The sequence below is a fragment of the Gymnogyps californianus genome, chromosome Z (genome assembly GCF_018139145.2).
Source record: "Gymnogyps californianus isolate 813 chromosome Z, ASM1813914v2, whole genome shotgun sequence".
Classification (NCBI taxonomy): domain Eukaryota; kingdom Metazoa; phylum Chordata; class Aves; order Accipitriformes; family Cathartidae; genus Gymnogyps; species Gymnogyps californianus.
This window is the reverse complement of record NC_059500.1, coordinates 10,550,167-10,577,607: the sequence shown is the minus strand read 5'-3', so window position 1 is coordinate 10,577,607 and position 27,441 is coordinate 10,550,167. Positions and strand designations below refer to the sequence as shown.

Genomic DNA, 27,441 nt, shown 5'->3' with positions numbered 1-27,441 from the left:
AGTTAAGTCTGTTTACTCTTTAAGACTGCTCTAGTATGCCAGCCAAACATCAGTTTCAAAACGCCAACAAGAAACAAGGTACCACAACACCTCTGAAAGGCAGTTAAGGTTCCTGAAACTTTCACCACACTCTTTCATAAAAGCATTTTCATGAAAAAGTTGAGACTAAGGGAGTGGTTCTACAAGACGGAATAAGCTGATCCAAATAGCTCCTCACCACTTTGGTGGAAGGAGAGGTTCCCATTGCCCTTGCCCCACTATTCCCACCTGCTCATGGTCACAAGCTGTTTATCTTGCACCAGCTCTGGTGCCCAAGAGATTTTCCATGAGATGACTCAATCCTCCAACCTGCCAGCACTCTATGCTGAGTTAGGTTAGTTATCAGCTGAAAGAGGGGTTGAAAAGTGCCAGGATCCAGTGTGAAGAAAGGGGTAGGGATACTTGAAGAGGAGACGGGACTAAGAAAGCATCCTTTTGGCAGCAGCAAGCCATCATGCTGGCTTGTATTGGCTGTGGAAGGACCGCTCATAGAGGACTGGTTTATAAGCTGTCTGTGCTTAAAGGAGCAGTTTGGTTCTTTTCATCCTTGCAATTAACCATGTGTTCCTGCTGCTCTCCTAGTGTTGGGAAGGTCTTTCACAACAGAAGGCTGTGACCATGTTTTTTTCCCCTTGAGGTTTGGGGTTTTTTTTTTCTTTTCTTTTTTTTCCTTTTTTTGTTATATTCCATTACAATTATTATTATTATTACATTTCATTATTATTGTTGTTAGTACTGTATTTTACTTTAGTTATTAAACCATTCATATCTCAACCCACGAGTTTTACCTTTTTTCCCGATTGTCCTCCCCATCCCACTGGGAGCAGGGAGGAGTGAGGGAGCGGCTGCATGATGCTTAGTTGCTGGCTGGGGTTAAATCACGACACTGCTGTAACTCCAGTTGGGGGGGTTTCATCTTGTTTTTAACTTAGCACTTATTCAACAGAAGAAATCTCTGCATTTTTCAAGAAGGCTGTGAAAAAACTTGGTGTTTTAGCACATCCGACTCTGGCAGCAGGTGCCTTTTTTGAGCAACTTGATACATTTTGTGGTTTCATTATAAACCCTGGCCCCAAAACCATCTATTATTATTTTGACAGATAAGTTAATTTCAAGGACTTAACATGTATTCTTACAATTTCATATTTACTTTTATATGCACTGATATAAAAAAAACCACAACAGACTTTTTCAGACAAACAATAATTTTCCAACCTCTTCCATTTTTAGAAGTTGTCTTAGTTGATTCAACACAGGATTCAAATAAGCACCTTAGTGCAGAAACCAGAATCTACTATTTTGACAAGCTGTGTACTTACAGTTTTTGAAGAAGTTAGGAAAATGTGTAATGGCAAGATTTTTACAAATTAGTATAAGTTGTCTAAGTATTAGTCTACAAACAAGGAAAATCTGTAACTTATGAACTATTAGACATACATATTTCATGGAATTTATAATTTACAACAAAAAACATTTGTTTTCAACTTAAATTTTACTGCTTGCATCAATAACTTACAGCATTAGATACTTTGTAGGTCTGGCACATGAAAATGCAACTGATAAATTTGATACTGATTTCCAGGCAAAATTCTTAGAGGATACCACAGAAAATGTTAACTAACTGTGAGGGTTTACAACAGAACTCCTTGATGAGCAGATAGATCTTAAAAACAAATTGCAAACACCAGAACTTACTATCACAGATAATACAGAAAGTCTATAAATCAACCACAATCTGAAAGATAACTCAGCTTTCTCAGAACAAGTTCTAGTATATTCCAAAAGAAAATATATGTAAACTTCTCAAGAAGTATCCATCCTTTCTAGGCCACCCCATCACTACAGTTTCATCCAGTAATAATATTGCTTGTGGGACTGTGCTGTAAACCAGTGAAGCAATGCCAGGTTAAAAAGACACACACACAGAGAAACACAATTCGGATGGCTACAGTGATCTGTATTACAACTCTCTATAGAACTGCCCTGTATCCATACAACTGAAGTTGTAGCTTACTGCTTCAAAAACAGCACAAAATGAACTGCTCCAGAATGGGGGACTAAACCAGCTTCAACAGGGGAAAAATGATACCACAAAATTACAACCTTCCGTCATGACACGTGCCTGCACCTACACTGATATATCATTCAATCACCATCTCCTAAGACACCTCCCTAGATTTTACCTTTCCACTGACAACCATTAACCTGGTAATATAGCAGCCAAAACACAATGAAAGCCTTTTTAAACCCCAAGCTCATCATGTAGTCAACTGTTTTTCTTGGTCTAATAAAAGACTAGCAAGGCTTTGAGCCTCTTACAATACAAGGAACCATCATCATTACAAATGTATAACTGTCTTCATATCTTCAATTTGACGCAAGGAGGATTTTTAAATGAACGTACTTTTAACTGTGTTTATGTTAAAAAAAACCCAATAAAACATTAAATCAAGACATCATAAAATAATTGGCCTGCCACAGTCATGCTAAGTCTAGAGCCCTTATTACAAAACTTAGTTTCTTACAACCACAAGATTTTTATTATACTTTTTGTTATTATTTGAATGCTCCACTGAAACAGTATTCCAATTTATAACTTTTGATACCAATACTAGGTTACATACCTACTCATACAACTACAGCATATTTATTTATTGTAACATGCCTCCTGGAAGGATGTGGTATAAGAGAACTGCTAGGAACTCCACTGTTTTTGCAGGTGGATGACCAAGCTATTTCTGAAGTACAAGAACACTATAAAGATGCTTTTCAGCATCTCATCATTTATGCAGCAGTATAACTGATAAACCTTCTCAGTCATTGATTGAAAGCAAAAACAAACCCAATGCAAAAATGTTCTAGAAGAATGCAAAGATAAATTGACACCATGACAGTTCTCCTGCAAGTTGAATTACAATGTGCATTGTTGGGGATATTCTGGATTAGTAAAGGACATGACATTTACTTCATCAGTGTCTTCCCACCCCTATTCATACAGAATCCACAAAGAAATGTCAGAATTCAAGTTCGTGAAGCCCATTTGTTCAATCTCCTTCTTTCCCAGATAAAGCTGAAAGAGGTATTTTTGAAAAACTTTGTAACATGAAGCATTTAATGTGGTGACAAACATCTACTACACACTGCTCTGGTAAAAGGGTTGGCAAGGCCTCGAGTGCTGAAAAAGTCCATGCAACAAGTTAGTGTGGCCTAGGTAGTGTGTTACAAAATTCTTACTGAATCTTTCTACAGAGGCTAGAGAGCCCTAGCATGCCCCTAGTCTCTCTCTGTATACAAGCTTTCAGTTGGCTACTTCTTAGTTATTCACTGTTTAAGTCCAGCTCAGAAACAGTCAGAGCAGCCAAATCCTGCCTACAAAACTACCTTGACATCCTTCCTTGCCTGCAGTTTATAGACACTTGACATGCATTTCTGTCAGAAGGGATGTCAGCTTACACTGCCCTTATGCCACCACTACTGCTTCAGTTTTCACAGCACGACTGTCCGAGATGAGACAGTGTGGTGGGTTGAGCCTGGCTGGGTGCCAGGTGCCCACCAAAGCCGCTCTATCACTCCCCCTCCTCAACTGGACAGGGGAGAGAAAATACAATGAAAGGCTCATGGGTAAAGATAAGGACAGAGAGATCACGTCACGGGCAAAACAGACTCAACTTGGGGAAAAAAAATAATTTAATTTATCACTAGTCAAATCAGAGCAGGATAATGAGAAATAAAACCAAGTCTTAAAAACACCTTCCCCCCACCCCTCCCTTCTTCCCAGGCTTAACTTTACTCCTGGATTTTCTCTACCTCCTCCCCCCCTGAGCGGCACAGGGGGACAGGGAACAGGGGTTTGGGTCAGTTCATCACATGTCGTCTCTGCCACTCCTTCCTCCTCAGGGGGAAGGCTCCTCACACTCTTCCCCTGCTCCAGTGTGGGGTCCCTCGCACAGGAGACAGTCCTCCACGAACTTCTCCAACATGAGCCCTTCCCACGGGCTGCAGTTCATCATGAACTGCTCCAGCATGGGTCCCATCCACGGGGTGCAGTCCTTCAGGAACAGACTGCTCCAGCGTGGGTCCCCCGTGGGGTCACAAGTCCTGCCAGCAAACCTGCTCCAGCGTGGGCTCCTCTCTCCATGAGTCCACAGGTCCTGCCAGGAGCCTGCTCCAGCGTGGGCTTCCCACAGGGTCACAGCCTCCTTCGGGCATCTACCTGCTGCAGTGTGGGGTCCTCCACGGGTTGCAGGTGGATATCTGCTCCACTGTGGACCTCCATGGGTGCAGGGGGACAGCCTGCCTCACCATGGTCTTCCCCACAGGCTGCAGGGGAATCTCTGCTCCGGCGCCTGGAGCACCTCCTCCCCCTCCTTCTTCACTGACCTTGGTGTCTGCGGAGTTGTTCCTCTCACATATTCTCACTCCTGTCTCCGGCTGCAATTGCTACTGCCCCATAACTTCTTTTCCCCTTCTTAAATATGTTATCACAGAGGTGCTACCACCGTCGCTGATGGGCTCAGCCTTGGCCAGTGGCAGGTCCGACTTGGAGCTGGCTGGCATTGGCTCTGTTGGACATAGGGGAAGCTTCTAGCAGCTTCTCACAGAAGCAACCCCTGTAGCCCCCTCGCTACCAAAACCTTGCCCCTCAAACCCAATACAGACACTTAACCTAAGTGAGCTGCTTGTGCCAGTTCACTGCAAGGCCTCACAGGCAAAGGCAAACAGGCAGGCAGGACAAGTAAGCACAGCTGCCTAACCTTTCACTGATAAGCACTTCTTCCAGCACAAAGCTACACTCACAGAAAGCAGCACCATAGTTCTGTTTGAGTGTCAGAAGGACTGTACCAATTACATGGCGAATATACCTTCTTTCAGACGTGTGGGAAACGTAGGTAAGTGGAATTGTTCAACACAAGGACGGCTACCAGCCCAGGGCTGGAACACCCTCCTCTGTTTCCTTACTCATCCCATCATTCCAAACACATTAATGATCTCCTAACATGTTAAGACTGCTTTTTCTTAAACTGTAAGACTTTCCACCTCTCCTATTTCATGACAAAATTTTTGCATTTGTTTGGGATTATTAAGTGGTGATAGGTAAGGTAAGAGCAATAGCGCACCTTACAGCAAGTTCAAGTTTATTCTTTCCTTTAATTGTTGAGTAGGAATTAGAAACCAGTTGCTTGGAAAGCATAAATTGATTTTGGACATTTCTTTAAAAATAGCTAAAATTTATAGTGCTGAGTAACCAGTCCAGTAAGGGGCCTCTACAAAGTGTAGCACTCAATGATAGGTTAATGAAATGAATTATTCTTCTGTATCTACCATGGTCAATTTCTCTGACTAAATAAGGCATATTACACAACTTCAGACTACAGCAACAGATGCCTTTCCTGAAATTATTTAAGCTGTTCTATTATTTTTAAATTTCTGATAGTAATATATGTTAATGATTCTCCAGTTCAAGTATACAAAACGCTGCACTCATAGCAAAGAGGTGTAGCAAACATCTGAAAGTCAACAACTCTAGGTTTCTAAAGTCTTTGTGAGTCATATATAGTTGGAAACAGGAGAGTAAGTCAGTTACTCTAAAATACTTCTTTAGAACATGTCCATTTGTCAAAACTATGGCAGGTATCTATTCAGCATTACTTCTGGAATCAATGAATCCTATAAACAGCCTTTTAATTTTTAAAAAGGCTGTATGTAAACAAAATAATCTTTTTTTTCCCCAGCTTTCAACTGCAATATTTTCCTCCTCTCTTCCTTGCTAGTCACAAATTCTTCAGTACAGTTCAATTAATTACAAATGGGATAATCTCAGAGAAACTTATATTTCATCTGAAATATGTATTGTTTGTTTTCCTAGAATACAGCTAGTCACCTTTCTAGACTATTATTTCTAAGTCAACGACCAGGAAAAATATTATCATAGCTTTTTACTATGAGATAGCTAGAACAACAAAAAAGGGGGCCCAATTTTAAGGGAAAATAATTCCTTCAAAAAGCACCTTTGTCCCTGCATATAAGTTAAAGTTTTGTACATTTTTCTACAAGATTCTACATGGAAACAAACAAATTAGTATTCCAAAATGAGCACACTTTGAAACAGGACAATTTCAAGCTATACCAGTGAAAAATTGTTGTTAAATGTAAATGAACTGTTCTAATGCATACCTTACTAATTTTTATAGAATCCGATTGTGGGAACAAAGCTAAGGGACATGAGAAGAGAGGAAATTTCCATTATCTTCTACTTCTGCAGTAAGCTCTCTAAATACCTGTTACATTCCTTTATTCTTTCTTCCACAAACTATGTTTGCAATGAAGATGCAACTCCTACTTCAAAAATGAGGATTTAATGTGAAGTACAAGGCCATTGATGCCAAAATAAAAAGATTTCAAAGAAAGTGGAGGTAAACTAAGGGAAATTTCAAAGAAGTCATATATTTGTATTAAAAATAAACAAACTGACTTTACAAAGAAAAAGCTGCCATTTCAGTAAGCTGAAACAGAAGGAAATTACAGGCAATGATCACAAACAAGCAAGCCTCCTTTCCTCCACTGCAAAGACCTCTCCGAAACACATTGGCTCAACAGCCTGATTGTCAGTCATCCTAGAAGCACATTGCTTTAGCACAGATCGCTGCTCTTCTGCAAGCTTGAACGCTTAGTGGCTCTTTTAGCAATACAGCCTGCTCTACTGCCTCTGTTATCAATTACCAAAGTTCCCTGCTACACTGGCAACAAGATACTGTACATTTTCAAACAGTCACGCAACCGTAATTAAAAAGTGAAAAGGAAAAGAATGAATCAAGTTTTAGGCTTGTTGATTCGATTAATGAAAAGATATAGGGTTCTTTTTAGAACAACAAATAATTAGTAAAGCTGTGGCAGTACATACTGTTACACAAACTAAATCATCTTTCCTAATCGTGATAGAACAATTTCTTAAATATGAAGTTTCTATAACACAAAAATAACTTGAATAAACAGTTCCTAATGGCAGATGCCATACTGAAGCTGGAAATACAATACAGACTCCAAAATAGCCCAAAATATCCTACATGAAGTATTTAGCAAGGATTTCAAACCCAGCAGTTTCAAGAACTGCATACAAAATAGTTTTAGAAACTGTCTAGTCATCCCATCTTAACTTTTGCAATGTAGATAATGAATAGGTACATTTAAGTAGTACCTATAGGAGTAGTACTATAGTACCTATAGGAATAGTAGAATCATGGAATCATTTCACCATTTTTCTATAAAACAGCTGGAAAAAAATGGTTAATAAAACTGACTACACACACATTTGTCCTGTTGTCTTCTTTTAAACAGCTATTTCTCTTTTTACCACTATAGACTGTTTTTTAAGATTGATGCAGCAGTTTAAAATGAAGAAATCCAAATTTTAAAAATGTAATTTTTAAACCCATGTAAATGCTAACTGCATTGGTTCAAATCACATCCAGGAGCTATGTGGATTGCAAAGAGTTTATCTCTAGTTTATACATGGCTGTTTTTCAGGTCAGGAGCAGGAATATGGAAAAGGAGATAAGCTTTACCAAGCTATGGCATTCATCCTCCACTGGGGAGACGGCAGAGGACAGAGGGGAAGGATGCATTGAAAAGCTCATGAGACCAGAGTTGAGCAGTGCCTTTCCCCCTGCTTCTCACGATACCAACTAGCACAGACACATAATATGCTTACTGCATGGTATATGCCTAGACCACCTTACCTTCAAGAGTTGTCTGCTTTTACTGTTATCTAGGTGTTATCTAACTCTTGTTGGAAAAGAATTTTAAATGAATCATCCAATTCTACTGCATGTCCAAGGTCACATCTTATTAATACAAGAATCACAAATTGTATCTCATGTGCTTTAATCAACACTCCCATCCATTCACAAAGTCAGAGAAACCACAAGCTGTAGTGACAAACTAACTTAAAATCATTTGAAACTAAGGAGACATCTTAAAAGTGCAAGGAGGCAAAGAAGAATCCAACTGTTCTTACACATTTTCAGGTCATCCATAACGGCAAGCATCCACAACAGCAACTTTTGCATCCATAGATACCTGGCAAAGCAGGTCACGATCTCCCCATTTTAAATATTTGCCTTGCCACAGTTTAACAGATCCTCTAAAAATACAAAGTACACCCACTATATAAAAGTTCTGAAGTACAATTCTAGTGCAAAACCAACTCCCTGTCTTTGGGATGAAACACACGAGGCATAAAAATTCATCAGATTTTGACTAAAAATCAATTAACAAGCATCAAACTCAAACAACAAGTAATCTAATTTTATACATAGGGAGTGGGGAAAAAAATGTAGCTCTGACAGTTAAAGCCCTGAAGTCATATTTTAAGCACTTTCAACATTTTGCATGTAGTCAGTCTCATTATCGCCACTTAATACTCATGTTTACCCCTCACTATAGTAGCAGAAACCAGAAACCCAGGTACTTGTTATTTAAAGAATTCAGGTTATATTTAACTGAACATTTTTTCTACTATTAATGGTACTCACCAACTACAATAACAGAAAAAGTGAAAATGTAAATTCTGAAGGGATCTCAGCCCCATGCCCTAAATACGACCTGAGTATTCCTTCTCCACTTTCCACACATTCTAAGAATTTTATTCTTCCCCTCTCCCTAAAATAAAAAGATAACTAAATACACGCCAGGTATAAATACCATGAGTTTTTACTAAGCAACAAGGTCAGGAAAAATGCAAGAGTTGTTTTGTCTGCTTGACTCACCACAAGCCTTTGTCTAGGAATATGCAAGGGCCCAGTAATGAAAAGCACTTCTTAAATTGAGAGCTACTCAGTCATTATTTGGATTAAGTAGGAATTTTTTTTTATATAACATAACTATAATACTGTGGTTTTTCTCTGTTCTAGAGACAGTTTGAGTATGTCCTCACCAATATTAAGGCATACAATTTGGCTACTTGTTAAAATATTTTCCTAAGAAGGTGAATTGCTGCTTTCAGTTTTTAGGATGGAGAGTGGGAGAAGGCATACTAGTAGTTTGACTCATTTAATTGCAGAATCTAGACTTTAAAAGATGTTGTAAATACTACTTAAATGTACCAAGAAAATCTATATCTAACAATGTTACTACTCCATATACATAAGACTCATAAAACATCTGATCTGATGGATGTAACAGAGACAGATAATTGAACAGAAACCTAACAACTAATTCAGACTGTAATTCAGAAATAACATAAGTTTATTCATACTAACACTGGAGCTGAATTTTCTGATGCAAAATCTTCAACAGAAATGCCATCTTAGGCTTTTCTTCCCACATACTTCATCCTACTTGCCCACTGTGAACCAAATGGACAAACTAATTTGATGAAAAAATAATCCATGATCTTGTCTGCAGCAGAATCACAGAGCTGTGTCTGCATACCTGATGGCATGGTTTCACAGTACATCCCAGCTGAATTAATGGTTTATTGCCATAAAGGTGAATAAGTGGCTCACTGCATCATTTCCTATCCCTCTGTTCCACTCCATCTTGCTAAAAGGGAAGCAAATCTAATTTGCCACCTGAAGACAAACTCCCCTCCAAAAAACACTTTTCTTTTTTTTTTTTTCTTTTTTTTTTTTTTTTTTTTTTTTTAAGAAACAGCCTAGTCTCCTCAGATGAGCTTGATCTGGAGGTCAGAGTAACAGAGAAGAGACTCAAACAAGACCTCAGTTTTTCAGCATCATTAAAAGTGTTAAATGTCCTTCATGAAAACATATCCTCATTAGTGACACGGTGTGAAGGCCAGAGCAAGCAGCAATGCAAAGGGGAGGAAGTTTTGTCTATCTTGCTTAGATTTAATAATAAAGAGGTCACAATATACATAATACATTCCATAGTGGAGACAGCAAGTAGAGTTATTTGTTAAAAATTAGTTACTAATGTCTATTCTTGTCCGAGCAAGAGATATTTACAGTCAATCTGTAATTGATTTCTTCCAAAAAGAGCCTTCTTCCAAAGAGTTTAACTGTAATACTTGCATCAATTGCTTGCCTACTTCTAACCATTCTTTAAAGAGACAGACTCTGCATTTTTATTCACAGGAAAACTAGCACCATCCAACTATAAAATTTAGGTGGAGACAAGACATTGTAGTTTTATGGGGAAGTTCATACCAGGCTTCAGCCTCTCATAGTCTGCCTTCTCTCAATAGCATAAAAACTTCTGTCTTTTTTCTACTATGACGTTTACAGGAGGACAATCAGAGGAAAATACTGTCACAGCAACAAACTTTGTAGTGAGCATTGTGAATACCAGGTCATGTTTGGGAGATTTTAATAACTCACACACAAAACCTAATTACTATAACTTTACTTTCATATCAAGCCTGTCTCTTGAACCAGCATATCTACACTGCATTCTGAATTCATAACTTTGCTTGCATACATGGGTTTACTTGCCAGCTCAGTCTTTCACATTAACACTCTCCAACATTTCCAGCTTTAGCATAACTTATTTGTGTCAGGCTCAACTTTGAACATGCCTATACTCTTTCCATGCTTCATCTGCTTTTACTCATTCGTATGTCACTTCAGGCAAAGCTAGTGAATAATCCTAGAACTGGACTGTCTCTATCAAAAGAAGCAACCAAACAAACAAGAACAAGTTGTTGTTGAAAAAAGATCTCCTAATGCTAACTCAGTTTGGTTCATGTATATTCAATAGATTTGAAAGCTGCTGTTTAACTAAGAACTACTTAAAAATTAAAGTATTTGGTCATTTTATTAGCATTCCAGTTCCTCTGTAAACTGAAAATATGAGAATGTACATATTAGGTCAGTTCAAAAAAATCTAACACTTCTAAAAGGTGATGCTCAGGAAAGACTTTAAGAAGAAAACAAGCATACTAGAATATTTCCTCAAAATATTCTCCCAGGACCACGCAAACATACGTGTACACAAACACAAGTTAACTGGAGTAGAAAAAGCCACGATACATGTCCAAAAGCAAGAAAAAACATGAGATATGAACATGTTAAACCCTTAAGTAAATATGTTACTATAGTGTATCCTTCACAGCAATGACTTATACCACACAATGAAAATCAACATCTAAGTAAAAGAAGTGGTGTGTTTAAAACAATTCATCTGTGGACAGGAAAAAATAATTTTAATCATGATTTAAGCTAGACGTTTTAAAATAACCCATTCTGAATGTCAATCAAACTTCCCTTTAGGGGGAGACTAATACCAATAATCAAATAACATATGCCTACAGCGAAATTCACTGCAGAATTCACTGACTTCTAGAATGCCTTCCCAAATCTTACGGCAGTTAGTCTGTAGAATAAGGTTATATTAATGTACAAACCAAGCTCCCAGTAACAAACCTTTATATTTCTGGGACACACATTCCTTAGGCATTCCTTATTGGTTTTGACCTTGTGAAACAGATTGCAGGACTAGAGGATACAGGGATACACACAAGGTCAGAAAATGTTTACAGACAAGATTTTGTGTACCTACACAATACACGCATATTTATCTCATTATTTTCATAAAATGCAATTTCAAGCATTTTAATGAACGCTATGTTGTTTTTCACAGTATGATATGTGGGAAATCCACACTTCTCCCCTTCCCAGAGTACTAACACAATCTTCAAAATATTTACGAAGAACGAAACCTTAAAAAGGCAGAGGGTATCACATGGGCTCAGAGCAAACTGGTAACAGTTTCAGCTTCATAAAACACAGATTTCAAAGTTCAATGGTGTCATGGTTTAGGTCAGGACAGATTAAATGCATTAATTAGCATGCAATAACTGTTTTTTTATTCCCTCTGTGAAAGAGTGATTATTAATGCAAAGAACACTACAAAGTGTGGTGTTCTACAGAACACTACAGAAAAGTGCTTTTCTCTACTTCCCCCTTCCTTGCTGGAAGGAGCAGCGTGTACCGGAAGGTCAGACTTATGAGCCTGCAACATCACCCTAATTACTTGGGTGATGTCAGCTCAGTAGGCCAAGGCACATTCCACCACTGCTCCACACCTCAGTAGCACCCATTCGTCTGACGGTAAATAGTAGGAAGTTACTTGCATCTTAAATTTACATCTTCTGCAACAGTTTCCAGATCTTTGTATACAAGACTGTTACAGCCATGGCTAAGATTACAAGTGCTCCCAACACTATGACAATGGGGAGAGCAAGGAGGTAGAACAAAGCATTAGCATTTGGACTCCAACCAGAGAATATATCTTAACCATGTGCTTCAGCTGCAGTGGCTACGCTGAGAGCAGTCTCAAGTATATTCCCATGCCAATGCAGCACTTCGATTTCTACCTCCTGGTGAATGTCTAGGTGCCCTAATGGCTTTATGATTTGTGTCTTTAATCCCACTTAGTTTTGGAGGATGCTATTCTGTGAGCCCTTCAAGATACAAGTAGTTCCCATTTATACTCCCAGCCCAGGTCTGTGTTGATTGTGGTGACCTGTGCTGCCTGGTCCTCTTGATGGTTGTCAATTTGTTTTCCAGTGGGCCCTTCCCTTTGAAATACAGGCATTGTCATGCTACACCTGCACACTGAGTTTTTCCAAATCCCATGTGCTTTTTCTGCACAAGTTAGTCATTCACATTAGCTTTCCTCATCTCTTCCAATTCTTGCTTCCAGTGTGTGAGCCAGACCCAAAGGGTAATGGCAACCATGCAAGCATCAGTATAGAGGCATAACCTGGGCCACACACTACATCAGTGGCCAGTCCTGTGGCTTGGACTTCCAAGAATTGATTGATTGTCCTTCACCTTCATGCATTTCTACCACTTGCTGAATGGGACTCCAAAGAGCACCTTTCCATCTTCTCTAACTGTCAATAACATGACAAGAACCATCCGTACAGAGGGCATATAGCTTGTCATATTCCAGAGCATGGAGTAATACCTTGGATTAGGCCCCAAAATCATGATTTTTGGGCCATTTTATCAGCTTTTCTACGAGGCCTGGATGTCCCTATTTCCCCATCTGATCCCACTGAGTAACCAGTGCTGTCCATCAGGGCAGGTAGAACTTGCCACATGATGAGTTGAGGGCATTTCTCCTTTCAGCATCCAGTACCAGAAGCCAAGGGGCCAGCAGCAGTTGTGACTCCATCCTCCATCACTGCAGATGCTGCCCAGATTCCCTCACAGATGACTCATGTTTCTTTTTCTGTCAGGATATAGTCTTCTCAGGTTGACAGCAGCCTTGGCTCCAGAATCCAAGGAATATTCCTGTCTCTCTGTGTGCTTTCTGCCATAAACTCCACTGGTTTGACTGGTCCCCTACTGGTTGTGTACAGTACATTTCAGACATTTGGACCCATTCTGACAGGGCTCAGCACAACGGCATGTGCAATTTATTGCTTTATCTGGTCAAAGGCCTGTTGTTGCTCGGGCCCCACTCAAGTGTGGGTTTTTTCCTGGCAACTTGGAACAGTGGGTTCATGAGCTGACTTTATCTGCGTATGTATATTCACCAAAACCCTACCGTTCCAAATAAAATTTGTCTCCTTTTATGTTCGTGGTGGAACCATTGCCACAATCTTACTAATCATGTCAGTATGAAGACAGTGTTGCTATTTGACACACAGAAACTGTATTTCTAGTCCTGCAAGTCCCTTCACCTTATTCCTCTTTGACTGCAAGTTTTACATCCAGTTCAATTTTAACTAACCTTTATCCACCCCTTGGGCACTGTTTCCCTATACTATGATGCCATCAGCATACTGTGAGGGATCTGTCTTCCTCCAAACCATTTGCATAAGTCTGTGACAGATTCTGGAACTATGCTTCCATCCCCATGGCAAGTGGTTCCAGGTGTATTGTGCTCCCCTCCAGGAAAGGCAAACTGCAGTTTACACTCAGGGGCCACAGGAATTGATAAAAATGCATTAGCTACGTCAACAGTTGCATACCAGGCAGCATTTTTTTTTTTTTTTTTGCTTTGAGTTCATAGTGTAGTTCTAGCATACTGTTATAGCAGCACTCAAGGGTGCTGCTACCTTGTTCAGACCTCTGTAGTCCATGGTTAATCTCCCATCCTTGTTGGTTTTTGCACTGGCCAGATAAGGCTGCTAAGGGCAAACAGATTCAAGTAACTATTCCTTGATATTCTGCTTCCACAGTAAGATAATTTATGGGACAGGCTGAGTATCTTAAGCAACAGACCAATATACCTGTTAGTCTGATATTCTTGTCAGTGCACTGCATTGCAGCTGGCACTGATGAAGGTGACATCTGTAGCAGTCCTACTACTGACTCTACTCCTGCAATGACAGGCAGTCGAGACAGCAAAGTGGTGTTCTCACTCATATCCACAGCAGCTATGCCAAATGCCTATGATGTCCTTATGGGTCCTTAGCATGTCCATTCCTTAAAACGGCAATGCCCAAGAGGCAAGGGGCACCAGATGCCATCCCCACTTTGTGGTGCTTCCAGTTTCTTTCAGTAAGACTGAGTTTGGCTTCTACCACACAGAGCTTCCACCAGCCTCTAGTGACTCCTTTGATGATGACTTGCACCTTTCCACTCTGTGTAAAATGGAACAGGGTGCATTAAACCCCTGTGTCTACCAAGGCTTGATGTTTTCTGGGTGAATGTGCACCAGGCCACCAGACTCACAGTCCAGTAAATTCCATTATCCCCTGTAACATCATCATCCCCAGCTGGCTAGTGGCAGAACCTCCCCTACTGAATGGTTATCAAAGCCAGTTCTTCTTGAAGAGAGGTGTAGGAGAAATCTTTTGATGGTAGGGCTGATGGTGTAAGGCCTTCCTCAGTCTGCTGTGGCTTAGCAGCTGTCCAACAAGTCCATAGTGGCAAGGCAAGTCCACAGTCAAGCTGGAAAGTCAAGTCAAGATCAGGTCCAGTGAGCATACTCAGTACCAGATACAGTCCAGTGATTGCTGTGCAAGTCCACAGCAACAAGGCATGACCCAGGTCAAGCTGCAAGCCAGTCTGTGGGTCAGGGTGCGGATCAACAAGGTTCTCAGCCAGCCACAAGCATGGCTGTGATGGAGCTGCAGACAGGCAGGCATAGGACATAGTCTGGGCAGTGTCTGAAGGCCTGGGCTGAAATAGAGCCCATGGGCAGAGGATGTGGCTGGAAGCCCCAGGTGAGGCTCATCAAGGTCATTAAGACCTTTTAGTGCACTCAGGGGCCTGACAATGTCTGTCTTGCTGCTTGGATTCACATTCCCAGGTGGCCAACTCCTTGGTCATCCACGACTGCCATTGGACATAGACCCCAGCCACTAAAGCCTCCCAGTTATACAGCTCTAAGCTACTGGCACACACATTCCAGCATTGTAATTGTCAAGTTAGTTGGTTTTCCTCTACTCCTCATTTATAATCAGTCTTTAGATCACTATTTAAGGGTCATGTGGTTTCAGTTCCTTACATCCTTAGGTTTTTTTGTGACTTTTCAACCCTTCTCCCAGTCTAGCAGAATCTGCAGTGAGAAACAACCTCTTCACATGGATGCCAGGAGAGAAAAAGTTAAGATACGCTGCTCAGAGTGCAGCCACACAGCCTTGACTCCTATTTCTTCAAACTGCTCCTTAAGGAACACACACTGCTCCTCCCCTCATCACCCCAGGAAGCACAGTCTTATACCACAGATGCCCCAGCATAAGGAGGATTTTCTATACCCACTATATACTGGGAGTTGCTGAATGATGACAGAAAACAGGGAAGGGAAAAACTTGAACTCCACCTGTTACTGTTTTACATGTTTCAAGATGTTAGTGCTATCTTATATACACTATTAAAACACTGTATCAAGTAGGAGTTAGTGTTATCCTACGTTCAATACTGCCACATCACACTGAATAGCAGCTAGTGTTATCATACATATGAGTTAGCATCCACTATATACACTATTAGCACACCTCACATGTAAGTACTAAGTACACTTCGCGCCATAGCCCTGGCTCCTCTCCTCCCAGAGGACTAACCCAGTGGCTGTAAGTGGTCTCAGCATCATGGACGTTCAGACAGCACTACTGCTGTACAACCCTCTTTTCACAATCCAAAACCTCCTTCAGATCCTGTATCTGACACCAGCTTTTTATTAATGGCATGGTTTAGGTCAGGACAGACTAAACACTGGCATTAATTAACATGGAGTAACTGGATTCATGTGAAGGAATGTGGCTTTTTTTTGCCTCTGCGAAAGTGATTATTAATGCAAGTAACACTACAATGTTACAGAAAAGTGGTTCTGCCTACTTCCCCCTTCCTTGCTGAAAGGAGCAGCAGGCATCAGAAGGATTAAGGTGCTGAGTGTGTCAGTTCCAGCCATACAAGCTTGATCCCAGATGTCCCTGGAGGTCCTCCACGGTCAGGCCTCCCTCAAGACAGAGAACAGTACCTTGCCTGTTCAGGATGAGATGGATGACATTTACGAAGGGAGAGCATCTTCCAGATTGTTTGATATTTGCTGGTCGGTGGACCTCTTTGAAGTATTACTTGTGGACTGGTGTAGTGAGTCACTGGGCAAATATTCCTATGTAAGTTCAGTTTGGCCTGAATTAACCTTCTTTTTTCCTACCACCTGCCTGATTGTGCTTAGTCCTGTCCTTAACAACTATGTAGCAACATAGGGGAGGTCAAACTGTGGGCATCCAACATCACCCTAATTACTCAAGTGATGTCAGCTCAGCAGGCCAAGACATATGGTAACTGTGGCTTATGAACAGGCAATCAAGAGAAAGTAACTACGTCATGAGTTAACAGAGGGTTTTTGTTTCAAGAGAAAGTCACTTCAGTATATTCCTTTCAAATATATTCCTTTTGCAAACAATCAACAGGACACTCAACACAATCCTTACTGAAAATCTTCATACTAAATCTTAATAAGCAATTGAATGTGTGAGCATGTCTGTAAATACACACTACACAGAATGAAGTCCTGTACAGTGAGAAGATACTTTGCCTTAAACTTAAGTTTTTTTGCTTGAAGTCACAAATGTATCTGTACGATGTCATATTGTGTATAGTTTTGCACCATTTTATACTTTACTATGCACAAGTCAGGAGATGTTTACATGCTGTAAACATCCAGTAACCTAAATAAACCACCAGTAAGCTGTCTCTTTTGAATTTGGTCAGAAGAAAATTTACATAGCCTTCTAAAGTACAAAAGTACCATAACTGGATAATCTGGTTTATAACTTGTTATTATTAAAGGTTAAAATTGAGAAAGAAATACAGCTAAGAGAAACAGAAAAAAACATGAGGCTTATGACTATCAATATGGTATCAGCAAAACCCAGGAAGGGCTATAATAAAAGAAGTAACAAGTGTATGTGAAAGGCTATAAAGAGACTCCTACCTTTAAACCAACCACTAAGAGATCTGTAACAACACTGTATGAAAAAATGAAGAGAGAAAACGGAAGATGTCAGCAAATTATTGCAAAGGTAATGGTAAATAGGTTAAAGGAAGAAAGAAAAACATTGTTATAAAAGTAAAAGTGTGATGAGCCGTGGATTTTTTTTCTCTTGCAAAGGAAATAGTTTAACAATGCACAGCATGGAGAAAAAAGAAAACAACTGGCAGGATCACAGTAGCAATCAACAAAATTTCTGCAAAATTTCTATATGAAACACATCCTTTTTACTGTTCATTTTTAACCCTAGTTCCTTCTGAAAACAGAAAGATGCGTGAACAGAATTCCAAGGACTCTACCTTGTAGCATGAAAGACATCTACTTTTGTTACTTTGATTTGTATTGTTCTGCAGAACTAAATATACATAACTTAGTTTAAGAAAATAATATTTTGGGAAAAAAAAAATCTTGCTTCCCATGCATCCAAAAATCACCATAGATTCATAGGTCGCTACCAAAAAGATTTGTCTCTCAACTGATCAATCATTCAATTTAAAAGCATGAAATTACTTTTTCTAACTTACAAATTTTCGGAGCCTTCCAAGTTGTCTAAAAAAAAAAATTTCCTGTTCTCAACTTAACCATGACACTCCAAAGACATGTTTTGGATTGTTTGCCTTTTGAGTATTTAATTTTCAGCTTCACATTTAAAGCTTTTCTCCACAACAACGAAAGCCAGAAATTTTTAATTTTTTAAAAGGAAGATTCATGTTCTCAAACAATCACATAACTCTATGAGTAAAAGCTCTAAGAATTTCACACTTGAAGTCAAGTGGTTGGAAAGTGATAAAAGTCTGCAAGATGAGCATCACATAAATTATTACTTGAATAAGCTCTTGTCCTAATAGATGAAAGATTTGCATCAAGATCAACAATAGAGTATAATACTTCTATTCACAAGCTGAATTTTCAATTACTACTCAATATTTTCTAGGACAGTAGAGTTGTATGCAGGAAAAACATGGTCACAGCTATGATACCTACAGGTCTTGTCCTTTTTGTCTCATCTGTGTTCTGTTTCCTCCCCACTTCCTTAGTAATGTTTCTTACCAGTTTCGCACTGCATGACACTCTCTCATGCAATGGTCTCTGTTCCTCAGCCCAACTCTGCTTCATCTGTTGGAACAATCAGTAACAAACTAGCCACTGTAAAAATCATCCTTTAGATTAAAGCTTCAGTTTTAATACACTAATTATATAAATGAGGGCAAAGTCATAATCTCAGATTGTCTGGAGACTCAGGAGACAGCACAGCATTATTTTTTGTTTACATTCTCCCCTGTATCCAGAATCTTTTGTTTAAATGAATGCTCCATCTTTTCAGTATATATGAACAAGCTCTTCTCCTCTCTTATTCCCTCTCCCAAATATCACCAGTCACACAAAATGAACTTTTTCCTTCAGTTTTATTTCACAGTAATACATCCTCTAACAGTCTTAATTTCTTCCAACTCTGAATAGAACACACAAGTTAGTTGGTGAAATACTCATTTTCCCTGATCAAAGTATACTGTGACATGATTTAACATTAACACTAAAATCATGTTACTGTTAAGCATGACTTCTTTAGTTTTAACCCCACCCTTTTGCTCACAAACATACAACCAACTATGGGAGAAACATGATTCTGAGAAGAAAACCTATGAAGCAAATACAACTCTTGAATTTTATTAATATTTAAATCCATGCATCCTGTTAATATTCTCTGTGTTTTATAAAATACTGGCAACTAAATGAGGTACCACCTTTGGGCGGTCTACAGTTTTAAATTAGATTGCTTCGGTTAAACATCAAGTTAACACTCAGTAGTCTAGAACACAGTTTTAATCTAGTCTTTGGATTGCATGTTTTGAGAACTCTGGATCCTGCTGAGATCTGGGTTTTTTCTTGTCATGTGTTATAAATCCCTCTCCCTATCTTTTAAGATACACACTGAAACAGCAACTAGTACCATGATAAAGAGCTCCTCCAAGAGAACATTGTTGACAACATGCTAGGCTTGTCACAAGGGTGCACTAAAGATGTCTATTTTGTACACAAAACAGATTAATCCTACGGCTCCAAAATAAAGTTCACAAAAATAAAAAATTCCTAATGAATCACAATCTTGTTCCTTGATGATTCTACATCAAGGACAGTATTTATGTTATTACTGTCCAGTCCTCAGCCCTACAGAGAGCAACTGTTACACAGCAAAAACAAGCAACATAGAGCAGAGGCAACAGGGGAACACAGCATAGACTGAATGATCTTTGCGTTTATGTAGAAGTCCCATTAGTGTATATACAGATAAATATACACACATATACTTGAGACTTATTTCACATGATGGTAACACAAAAATTGCCATTAGCAGTGCCATTAGCAAACCAATTTCCCTACAGAAAGTACGTTATGGGATCCTGCAGATAAGACTTAGCAATGAAGAGTTATTTTCAAGTTACTTTTACATTTTTAAAGCACTTAATTTTATTTCCATACATTTGTTTTCTATTTTAGAAAACAAAGCCATTGTACATACACAAGCTTTCAATAAATTGAAAGGCATGTATTAGTGGATAAAGCAGGGTTGTACAGAATAAAAGGAAATTATATATAAACACAGTCTTCTTCAGTGACAGACTTACGTAACACTTCCAAACTAATGACAATTAAGATAACTCAGTTTCTGAAGCAACAGATAGCTGCTTTTAATATGGGGGGGGGAGGGAGAATCGAGAACTGCAATGAATTATAGACACTAATTTATTTTGTTTATCAGGAAGTGATGCCTATACTCATTGTCCTTTCCTTTAAACACTACTTTAGCTCATGCATTACGTTGACCTGTAAGACTGGACAATATAAGTAGTTTTGCCACCCATACCTTCACTCACACTTTGGTACCCTATCTCTATAAATACTTGGTTGTCTGGAGAAGAAAGACCAAAGGCGAAAAAAAAAAAGTTATAAATTAAAAAACTCAAACAGCTCAAGAGACTGTGGCTGCCTGGAGTTTGTGCTAATCTTCTGAAACTGACCAGTTTTATAAGGAGAGCAAGCTTTTCTATACCTCTACCAAGTTTTATTACAAAGAAACAAGTTTGCTAGCACTGACAGAAACCAAATGAAAAACTAACAGATCACCTGCTTTTGAGTTCAAGAAATTTCCTCCACAGAAACTAAGTTTTGCACTACAGCTTCCACCACATCCAAGGTCTTATATTGTGCACTGAATAACTTTACAAAAAATCATTACAGATTTCAAACTGACTGTGTTTTGGGAAAGGACAGGTAACCGAAACAAGGGGGAAGGAATAGATGTGAAGCTAGAGTAATTTTTCTGGTAACCCAACGTCAGAACAAATAGCTTGTCTGCATACATGGAGCAAGAAAGAGAAGTTAGAGACTAGAAAATAGAAACAGGTGAACTGACAAATCAAAAAAGAGTAAGAAAATGAATGCACTATAGTGGGTAGTAAAATGAGAAAATGAACAACCAAAAAACCCACAGAAATGGAACCATAAAGAAAATACTAATCAAGCCAAGCAAAGCTAGGTAGGAAAAGAAGGCCTAACAAAACCAAGAGGGATTACGTGTAATTTACAAATTAAACTAAGTCACCTGGCAATGTTATAAGTCAGTAAAATACTCAGATGCTATATTCGTTTAATTTGCAGTGGTCTTTGGGGTCACTGTGGCAACATGCATTTCATGCTGACTGCCAAACAGTATAGTAAGTGTTTCTAGCCTAGAAAATGTTATGGTTAAAAGGCCAAAGGCATATAGAATCAGAGTCATTTAGGTTGGAAAAGACCTTTAAGATATGGGAGTCTGTATCTCATAAAGGGTTGAAGCATAGTTTACACACTCAAATGCAGCGAAAGTATGCTGTCACTCTAGACAAGTGCAAAAATGTGCTTTGAATCCTCCCTTTAAAATGTCTATGGCCTTTTCCAAAGTATTGCAGTCTAGGAATTACCTAGTAAGCAAGAACCAAAAGTTGGAGTGATACTCTTAACCAAATCACTGCAAGGTGCAGTAGAACAGGTCTGCAGTGGCTTGCTCTTCATTACACATGGAAGTTACTTCACATCCTCACGTGCCACTGCACGTGGAGCTACCATGCCACCTAAAGACAAGAAAAGAGTTACCAGTCCCCGATTTCTCCACATGGTCTGATCCCAAACCAGAAGACATGGTAAGATTTGATTTCTGCCTATACTTGAACTGGTTTTGGATCATCCTTATTGCCATGATTAATGCAACCCATCCCCTAAGAGATAGTAATGTTTTGTTTAAATGGTAAGATCCTAATAGGGAGTACTGACCCCACCATACACATGTGCACTTGTGTGACGTATGCACACTTGCACAGAGTGTAAATACGCAAATATTATTTTGATTCCTCTGCTTCTGGTATTCACTATTGAGAAAGAATGATCTGTCTTCTCCTTGACTTTAAATGCCACTATAATACCCCATGTCTTTCAATGAATAAGAATGGCAGCAAGTTAAATTATTTGTAGTACAGTGTGATTAAGAAAGTTAATCACAAAGATAATGGTTAGATTATTGAATCATATGAGCATTCATTCCATTGGCTTTCACAGGAAATTTAGGGTGTGGTTTCCTGGTCAGTTTAAGCTGATCTAAGGCTGCAGTGAGCAGAGGCAGTCATGTCATTCCCCACCCTTGTGTTTTCACAGCTCCCCCTGAAGTGACTAACAATTGCAAGGCAGCATGGTACCAGAGTAATCTACTATGCAGTTCACACACGACAACTGCTACGCCAGGAGGAAGGTGCAGAAACGTTCTGCCAAGGATGGTGCTGCACTTTTGGCAACAGTCCTGAGTGACAACTTTAGCTAACAGGGAAACAGCAAGAGCAGGGAAGAGTGGTACCAACAGGAACAGTCAAAATACTTTTTCCTTTTCACCTACCTACTCTGCAACACAGTGTCAAAAATGCTGCCTCTTATTCCAGTGTGAAAGTCACATCCACAGACCTGAAAAGATAGGCTCTATTTTCACATGCTGAAATGAGAAAAAAAGTCTCTCAAAGGTAGTCTTCCATAAAGATTACGCAGCACAAAATGAAATTAAAAGTACAAATTATACACAATGGTCAAAAGCAGAAAAACCAAAAGCAAGAGTGCAATTCTGTGCAACAGTTAATGAGTGCAAAAGAAAAGAATTAAGAACTGCACCTTGAAATGGCAGCTGTAGGCATACTTTTATTACATAACTAACTCTCATCCTCACATTTTGACACAATGTTATGTTTAATCAGGATATCCTTTAAAAGAAAGTCAACCTAAACACACTTGTGCTTATCACTTAATACCTCCAGAGGTGCTTCAGCTAGCACAGGATTAGTTCAGCAGAAAGTGTGATAAATACTCCCTGGTAGGGCCCAGCATACTTAACTGCTTATCTGCCCCTACAGGGTGCCTAAGCAGATTAATTTTCTTGACTGTAGACCAAATCAAATACATAGTAATTTGACAACTGGTAAGGAAACTGAGATTGATTTGTATTTTGCTTTTTTCATATTTCTGATTGTGACAGATGATTCCCATTTCTGATTATATCAGATATTAACAGTAAACAAGTTTGTTCAGCGAACAGCACGCTCATAAGGAGGGATAACTTCATTCATACTAGGCCTACATTAGATATTTTTCACAAGCACATAACTCAAAGTGGCTGAGAAACAGGTATTGATGAAGGAACTACAGGAACAAGTAAGCTATGTAATTCTACTTTATGTACAATATAAATCTGGAAGACGCTTGTGAGCCAGAAACCTAAGGATAATAATGTGCAATTTTTACAGCTTTCTAGGTAATCTTCCTGATCCAAATAAAAATGGTTTCTCTATGTTTACCTTTACGTATTCTTACCCTCACTAAATATAAGTTTTAGATCTAAATTAGCCTCAGTATCCCATAGAAATAAATTAATCCCTGTATTTAATTTCTGTATTAGTGCCAATGAAGTGTAATTTTACTTCTTTTACTCTTCCTATTTTGAAGAGCTTTTAACAAAAAAAAAAGTCACAAGCTGGTTTATGAAAAGTTTTAACTTGTTTTACTTTAAATTCTTAATGCTAGGCCAGTTTTAACCAATCACGATCTTAAAAGCTTGCATTTTCAGCTAACAGTTTGGAAGTCCTCCAATTAAGTCCAATTCTCAGAAAGTACTTAGCATCTTCTAACAAAAAAAAAGAACACCCTCAAACCACCCTCAAAAAACAGGCCTTCCTGAAGTGTCACAGGCAGCATCTAACAACTCAGAGCATACTCAAACTTGCTGTTATCATCAACCACGTGTATCATTACTGAAACACCTAAAAGGCTCTACTTCAGAAACTTTCTTAAAAAACACCTAATTGATTCAACTTTAATGTGCCCTTAGTCTTTGCCTTACTCTCTGACAAGCAAGTTTATTAGGCAGGTTCTACTTTGTGATGTTAGATTTGTACAGTTTAAGAACTACATACATTTTGCTTATACTATTTCTACTCAGAACAGAATGAATGTCAACCTTAAGTTATCTTTGATATTAGTATTTCAGGGCAGTACACCAACTGAAGCACCCCCCTTTTCACCTCCTCTCTCAACCGAAATAACAAAACCTTTGTGAAAACTAAAAAACAGTTTGCAAGAGAAATTCATCATACTAGTGGAGAACAGGGAGACCATAGGAACCATACAGTCAGCTTAGATAGCAATTCCACAACCTAAGAGAAAAAAAAAATTGTATTCTCAAATGGATTAAAAGAAAAATAAAATTATATCTTCCTCATGAGCACATTCGACAGGTTGAAAAGAGGAGATTCTCACTCCAGTAAGAACTTTCTTAATTTTCTTTTGAAATTTTCCAAAAAGTAGTTTCAAAGCAAATGTGAAAAGATGCTGACCATAGCAAAATTACTCACTACATTTTTTAATTAAGTTCTCCCAAAAGCTACTTCCTAACACTGTTTGCTTTTCGATTAATCAGCATTTATACAAGAGTGTTCTCGTCAACCTGCCTTCCTATCAAGGCTTCCACTGCAACAGTGCTAAAAGATGTCGGAAATTTTTGGGCTGTACTGCTTTGAGTCATCAGAAAGAAAAAAAATATAAGTCTTTCTAACTGCTGTCTCAGAATTCCCAGATTTCAAGAACAGCTAAGATTTTACAGGTCACTGAGGTACAGGGTGCACTTTAAGTTAATAACATCTATGTCTTTGTCTGAAGTTAGAAGCACTTTCTTTAGTGATCATTTCCATTTTCATGTATGCGTACTGTTATGATGAAAAAAATAAAAGAAACAGTAAAGTACTTTACCGACATTAGACATAGTTAGTTTCCTGGGACAGTTGAATTTCCCATCATGGTCAAACTTCCCAGGCTTTGGATTTTGAAATACCAATAGGCAAAGGAAAAAATACCAGCAATCATATTTGCGCTTAAAAAGTAGTGAGGGAAGCTGGCAGTACACATAATGAACTTGGTTTTATTACTTCGTTTCAAGTTAAGAAACTTTATCAAGACATATGACAGAAGCCAGTGTACATCACGCTACCCCAGCAATGGGAGCACAATACTTCAAACTTGCTAGAAATAATTTTATCATCTGAGGACCACATACTCTATAAACTTTACCACTGTAACAACTTACCATGTGCTTAAGGCCTTCAGTGCGGTCTATAAAAAAGCATTTAGGACTACATGAATAATCATTCTGATTATTGATTAACGTTGCAGAGTAGATGTCAATCAGTTCACCTCCACATGTGCACTTCTATCAGGCACCAGCGGCACAGCAGACAGCAGCACCCCCCACGTTTTTTCTGCTACAGACAGCCACCCGCCAGACGCGAGGTACAGAACTTAAGTTACCACATGAAACTGCCATCTCCAAAAACTCGTCACGACCCTCACTCACCGTTAAGAAAGCAGCGCGCCAAAGGGCTTTTTAACACGTTAAAACGGGTAACTCTATCATGAGATTAAAAACCCGCCAACAAGCGGCATCCGAGAGGCGAATGCCACCTCCACCCCGGAGCACCGGGGCGTTAAGGGAGAGCAGCCCGAGCCCCGCGGACCAGCGCCCGGCACATCCCGATCCGGAGCCGGCACCCGCGCTCCGCTTCCACCTCAGCGCTGAGCGACTGCCCTCGCTGCCGGAGAGGAGCCAGCCGCGAGCATCGGCGCGGAAAAAAACGCGCCCTCAACCCCGCTGGGAAAGAAAGAAAGAAAGAAAAAAGAAGAAAAAAAGAAAAAGAAAGCAAAAAGAAGAGAAACCCGCACACCCCGGATACCACAAAGTTTCCCGCGAAAGCGCCCGGTCCCTCAGCTCCAGGCCGGCGACGACGGCTGGCTTCCTCCTCTCAGGAGCACCTGGTGGAGCAGCCCGCGGCAATATCCCCAGCCCGAGCCCGGCCCCTCCGAAACCCGGCCCCTCCGCGACACCCACCTTTCCCCTCGCTCCGATCCCTCCGCCGGGGGCGGGGGGTACCTCCCTCGGCCCCCCCTCTCCCCAAACCCGGCGCGGCAGCCCGCTGCTCCGAGGAGGAGGAAGAAGCCGGGCCGGGCCGGGCCGGCCCCCGCCCCCGGAGGCCGCGCCCCGCCCCGCCCCAGGCGGCGCCAGGTGAAGCCCCCCGGGGACCGCCGGCCCCCGCCGCCAACGGCGGCCGCCCGCTCCTCAGTGCGGCCCCGGCCCCGGGGGCAGGGCAGCGGCGGCAGGTACTAACCCATCCATGGCCCAGCCAGGGGGAGCGGCGGGCGGGCCGGCCGGGGCCGGGGGCGGGAGCGGGGAGGCCGGCGCGGAGCGCGGATGACAGGGAGCGGCCGCGGGCGGGGCCGCCGCCCCCGCCCACCTCCGCCCCCCGCCCCACCCCTCCGCGAGCAGTGGCGCAGGCGCACTGAAGGGTGGCGCCCGGCGGACGGAGCCGGCGAGCGCGCCTGCGCGGCGGCGGGCACGCGGGCGGCCCGGCTTTCCCCGTCCCCCTGCTGGGGTGGCGCGCGCTCGCGCCCGGCCGCTCGTGTCCCCTCGCCTCGTCTCACCCCCGCGGCGCATGCGCGGTGCGGAGGCCGGCGCGGCTGTGGGGCGCGGTGACCCCGTCCGCCGGCGTCGTCCGCCTGCCCCGGCGGGGCGGCGGCTCCGAGGAGCCTCGGCAGCTGCTGTCCCTCAGGTGCCCCGGTGCCCTCTTGCCCTGTGGGTCCTGGCCCCGCAGGGGGTCTGGGGGAGCTCGGGGAGAGGGGGAGAGCAGGCCGTTCGCTGGAGGCCGCCAGAGGCCGCTGGCGGGGAAGCGGGATTTCGGGTGGGCCGGCTCCGAGCTGGGTGCTGGCAGCTCGTGCCGTGTCGTGTGGCACGCGTTCTCCAGCTTCAGAGCTGGCGGTCAGCTCTCGGTCATGTTAGAGCTGGTTAAGTGGCTTGTAAATTCACTGGGCCACAGGTGGGACAGTGGACAGAGGCCTAGAAAAGTGTGTGTGAGGCCTGGGGAGCAGGGTGGGAAACTGTTGAGTAACACACAGCCCTGTCTGGTAACTTAGATAGATACGAGGTGGCTGCGTGCAGGGCCAAATGAGTTGCTTCTGCATCCTGTTTCCTAGAGGTAGGAGCCCAAAGGGTGGGAGGTACTGTGGAGACACCAGGCAGCAGCTAGATGAGGCATCTGCATGTCATGAGACTGGAAGGAAATCTGTCCCTCTAGTTTGTGTCCCGTGTAGTGTGGACTTTAAGGACTTCCATGAACTAAATCCTTTTCTGGGCTATGGCGTTGAAGAAAAGTGTAGCCTCAATCAAATGGATGAGAGTCGCAAGGCAATTCTTGGCATTATCTAAATCAGTGGAAAATAGAGACCTGCCACCGTATTTGGGATAAAGCTCTTTTTGTATTGTGTCTCTGTAGAAATATAAGGTACGGAGGTTTCTCATATCACTCTTGACACGAGCCATCTAAGAACATGGGAGAAGATGCAGCTTCAGTGCAAATAAATTGAAAATTATGT

The 27,441-nt window shown here is 41.0% G+C and overlaps 1 protein-coding gene across 3 annotated transcripts in view; it reads right to left on the bottom strand.

Annotated features, from left to right (window-relative positions):
• The window catches only part of PTBP3 (polypyrimidine tract binding protein 3), a 53,682-nt gene extending 27,745 nt beyond the window's left edge, over window positions 1-25,937 (bottom strand). The window contains exons 1-3 of one of the 3 annotated variants that reach the window (XM_050912670.1): window positions 25,106-25,722; window positions 22,379-22,443; window positions 828-1,012 (exon numbers count right to left, since the gene is read on the bottom strand). In XM_050912670.1, coding sequence (XP_050768627.1) covers window positions 828-890 — 63 coding nt within the window. In that variant the 5' untranslated portion in view covers window positions 891-1,012; window positions 22,379-22,443; window positions 25,106-25,722. Of the gene's footprint in view, window positions 1-827; window positions 1,013-22,378; window positions 22,444-25,105; window positions 25,723-25,903 lie in introns of those variants that run through there. The other 2 variants (XM_050912671.1, XM_050912672.1) reach the window with 2 other exon arrangements.
• Between the last annotated feature and the right edge of the window lie 1,504 nt (window positions 25,938-27,441).